Source organism: Loa loa, assembly GCF_000183805.2.
Source record: "Loa loa unplaced genomic scaffold supercont3.127, whole genome shotgun sequence".
NCBI classification, from domain to species: Eukaryota; Metazoa; Nematoda; class Chromadorea; order Rhabditida; family Onchocercidae; genus Loa; species Loa loa.
The window spans coordinates 127,800-132,810 of record NW_018108307.1 but is presented as its reverse complement, the minus strand read 5'-3'; the positions used below and the strand labels follow the sequence as shown (position 1 = coordinate 132,810).

The following is a 5,011-nucleotide window of genomic DNA, read 5'->3' as shown; positions in this document are numbered from 1 at the left end:
ATATATATATATATATATATATATATATATATATATATATATATATATATATATGGATTATGGAATTCTGGAATGAAGCACATGGAATGAGCCTGATCTTATCAGGATTTTTTATACTTAATTTTTATTACTGGTTTCGTTCTGACAATATCATTGAAATGAATTTACAAGGATTTTTTACTTTATCAAAGCCATATGTTTTTCAGATTCTCTATTTTGTTGCTACACAAACTTAAGTGATTAAATGCTTTGTAAAGGACAAATTTACGGTTTGAGCAGCGAATTACTAGTTTAATTACCAATACTGATGCTATAAAGTCGCAGGAAAATGTTGGAGAAACATCTTGACATTTTTTGATACTTTCTATTGCAAATTACAAATTGTAAATTCGCTACAAATTACTACAAATTGTAAATTAAAAACTACAAATTAAGCGCGAAAAGCAACTACAAATTGTAAATTGAGCGAGAATTTCGATTAACAAAGCAATTTTAACAATTTACCAACTTATGACTAAACGATGGATGCAATCGCTGTTTGAATAGGAAGTCAAATTTTAGATTAATTTGACTTCACCTCTGGTTAAAAAAATCGAGCTACAATTTATCAGGTAATGCGGTAAAAAGAAAAAGCTTTAAATCATCATAATAAATTAATTGGGTAACTTGAGTCTCCAGTGCACAAATACCTTGCCAGCACAAAATTTAAAATAATGTAGTACAGATGACCTAAAATTGAGAACAAAATAATTCACATAGAATTTCTTTCTCACTGGGCATCTAAGATTTTCCGAAGTGTGGAAGTCGACTTAATGGGAGTTAATTACAGCAAGGTTTAATCTTTTAACAACACATATAATGATTTTAACTTTAAAAATAATTTTCAATTTCAATTCAAAAGTTTCTTTGTTTTATAATCATTCGTTCATTGCTAACGTATCAGTTGTACAAATTTCAACGAAATGAAGCAAAGGCTAGTACTTTCTAATTAGTATGGTGGACCATTAAAATATTTGGTATATGAACAAACTGTATACATAGATTGTAGCTGGCTAGGTCAATGTTGAATCATGTGATCTTGGTTTGATTCACATGAATAGGATTAAGTTCCACTAATGTCTAATATTATAGAGTAATAAGGAAGCGATAACTTCATAGCAGTTATATGCTATCAGTCTTCCAAGCCGAATTTTTTGTATCTAGTTGCTAGTTTTATAAGAAAGATGGAATTGGCCCAGAAGCCCAGAGAACAGAGGTCCAATTTGCTTGCAATAATCACTTAATGATAGATTATCTTATCACATATACATTTTTCTCTTATTTTTGCTAAAAATTATCCTCATATTTCATAGACATTATCATTTTTTCTACGCTTATTGATTCCATTATAACATTTTCCATGGCATTCCAAAAGAAATATGAACATTTCTTATTCAACAGTGTAATCTTTCAAAAACTCACTAACAAATATTCTTCCTGTAAGAATTTCTTTTTTATTTTGTTTTATTTTTTCATTTAATTGAACAAACTAGCACAAATAATTAATACGAAGAGCGTTTATCTAAAAATTAAATTTCAAACAACTGATAAATCTATTTTAATTAATCGATTTCAAGTATGGCAAGAAGAGAAGTATGACGTTTTAAGATTGCCTGATAAGTGTGAATCGATAATGGGAAAGCCATGATGAGAGATGGGACTTTGTCCCCTCTAAAGCTTCATATTGCTACGATCGTCTCTCGGCAGGGGGGGGAAGAGGGAGGGGAGAATTGATGCTTGCTCCAGCTGTTGATGCTATCTTCCCCCACTTATTGGATGTGGTCATCGGTTGTCCATTGAATAGAGCCAGTTGCATGAAGAAGGAATAGAATGGGAGAAATGCTGATATAGCTCTTATTGCTTCTTGCATGAATATGAATGTCTAACTTAGTCCTCTCTCAAACATACATAGATTTCGTGTCTGTATATGTGTGTATGTCTGTGTGTGTCTGTATCTGTGTCTGTATGTGTATGTCACATCCCTATCCTTTTTTGGTCATTATTATTCCTTAATGGAAATATCGATATTTTTCGCTCTGATTAATAAATAAGGAAATTCTTCCTTTTCCTTCTAAATCATTACTATGAATATTATCCGTAACTGTATGATATCATACAATAATATAATCGAGTATTCAATGAGGGATGAGAAAAAATTCACTTTTTCACTGGTTTCCTCAGTTTGTTAAAATCTAAAGACAGACATGCATACATATGCATGCACAACACACACACACACACATACACGGACAGACACAGACACACACACATAAGCAGATGACACAAGGACTCACGCAACATTTCGATTTACACTTTTAATTGAAATGCATGTAATGAGAAGGAAGGAGTGCGTTTATTATTGGAGTGTGGATGAAAACGGGTCATTGTATGTTTGTTTGTTTTTTTTTCTCCACCAATTTTTGTAAAATATAAAAACGTATTTCGCCTTTGCATCAAAGCATCCATGCGTTAAATTTCTTTCACTTTGGTGTTTGCAGAAGATGACGCTGATAAGCTGATATGCTGATAAGCTGATAAGGTGATAAGCTGATTGGTACGTTTCCTTAACAAAATTTACGATCATTTTTATCATCATACAAATGGCTGTATATGGAAAAGGTTTGCTTTTAATTTACAACAGAGCTAATCCAATTCTTTCTCTATCGTTTCATCAAACAATTGAGAATATTTTTTCAAAATTTCGCACTCATAAAACTTTATCGTGTTCATTATGTATGTTGGAAGTATTAAAAATTTGTGAAACTAAAAAGATATGATAACTAAAAATGATAGCAAGCATTCCTTCACACATTACTTTCCATTTTTCCATCGATTTAAATATTTTGTTTAATTTTTTCTTTTTTTTTCAGTACATTTATGCGAAAATTTGCTATCTCTTACTTCTTTCCATTTTCAGAAATATTTATCTTTTTTTAATCATATTTTCAAGCATAAAATGGTTGAAAATGGATGTTTAAATTTTAATGAAATATGAAAAAAAATTCTGCTTTAAATTTATAATCATCATATGGCAGAACGATACTGTTTCGTAAAATGATCTGGGATTTCCAATGTTTTCTCTCACCTCTACGTCTCAAAAAAAAGCACTTCATTTCCAAACTTTTTCTGTCCCCAAAATACTGCTTTTTTTTAATCGGTATTTCAACAATTCATCATTCATACATAACTCTTACCTTATCATACTGATGTACTAACAAATTGGTTCCACAGCGATTGACGTAACTTACTGCAAGTTATGAACGCTTCTTATATTTCATCTGATGACATTCATTCAGTTAACACTTTATCGAATGTATGATACATAGTTCTATTTCTTATCCGGATTAAACAATACTAACTTTTGAATCAATGAAAAGCCAATCAGTATTGCCAATTATGTTTATGAAAATTTTCCATCAACTGCGAATTGATCTAAATTGGGAAATGTAACACCACTTCCAATACATATATAAAATGAAATTTCTGCGGAAAATGAAATGCATCGAAACCATTTATTAAATGTATTGTTGACCTTCCATTCCTATTTTGTTTCTTAAATTGCTCTGCCTGTCGTATTTTCTCTCTAATTTAACCTTTCTCTTTGTAATAAATTTGCATTATTCCTGATACTAATTATTTTGTGGTCATTGTCACTGGTTCAACCAATTCATAACTCTGTTGACCAACAGAAATAGCCATAAGGTAGACCTGATTGCTATTTCCTTCAATGGTACAAATCCCACCGAATTCCTTTCATCCCTTTCCATTTATTTAAAATAATTCAGTGTTTGTTGATTCATGTTGACCGTATATGCTGATATTATTTTGTATTATCGAATTATAATCAAAAAATAAAATATGGTAGTTGAGGAAGTTGAACGACTGCTACTAGACCGTTCGAAATCCACTAATTAGACCGTTTGAAAGCTGCTAATTAGACCTTCAAGGACCATTAGTTAGATCTTTCAAAAACTTCTAGTTAACCCTTCAAAGATTGCTAATTTGGCAAATATCATGGTGGAAAATATAAATATAAAAATAAATTAAAAGATAAAATCGTTACTGTTGTTTGTTGTGTATAAGTTAAAAGATAAAATCGCTACTATTGTTGTGTGCTGTTCAATTTATAGCTTTCAATTTGTTTTTTTTTTTTTTTTTGCTTCAGGATGGCAAACTTCAAAGACATTGAAAGAAGCCGATGAAAACATTATGCTAGCTAATAATGTAATGAAATCAATTATGTATTCTAACAAAATGTAAGCAGGCAGCTGATTTTGGCGACGAGAAAATGTCATACTTTTTGAGAAATTTTGATCTTCTCGAATCACGTACGAGCACTGCATCATCAAATGTTTCATTACATCCATCAAAAGAAAATAGTAATATTTCTTTTTTAGTTCGGCATTATTTTAGATTATTTCTCCATTATTGCGATATCAATATCACCATTTATTTATTCAATTATTTGTTAATTTTATTCATAGAAGTTATGGAATTTCTCGGACATTAACGTTTGAAAGTTTTATGACATTTCACTTTGTCAATTTATAAGTATTTGAATAGCACTTTATTGAAGTATCGAAATACATAAACGCGTTCAATGTTTTTTCCCATGACTTGCAAAAAAATATGTTGATTAGGAACAAAATATTAAAGGTAATATTAAAAATGCTATATTGAGAAATAAATTTAAAAATAATAATTACACATCCTGATTTCCTGTACCATGGATAAACAATAGGGATTGCAGATTTCGTGCTACCGAAGGTAACATCATCTCAATATGCGCAACTTTTAAAATATTGCGCCAAACTTCCACAGCGTGGTCACATTCTGCGCTTCCCAACCATTCGTCGACGGTCAATGTGTGCATCAACGGATTTCGATAGTAAGTGAGCATGAAAAATGAACAATAGTGAACATGATGGGAATATATATATATATATATATATAGGTTTAGGGGGTTTTTTTG

At 30.6% G+C, this 5,011-nt stretch overlaps 1 protein-coding gene across 1 annotated transcript; it reads left to right on the top strand.

The window, feature by feature from the left end:
* Window positions 1–4,327: 4,327 nt before the first annotated feature.
* Window positions 4,328–4,935, top strand: LOAG_12549 (hypothetical protein; the record flags this gene model as incomplete). The annotated part of the gene is made up of 2 exons (XM_003148062.2): window positions 4,328–4,418; window positions 4,790–4,935. 2 exons carry the CDS (start codon window positions 4,328–4,330, stop codon window positions 4,933–4,935), a joined length of 237 nt encoding a protein of 78 aa, XP_003148110.2.
* Window positions 4,936–5,011: the final 76 nt, after the last annotated feature.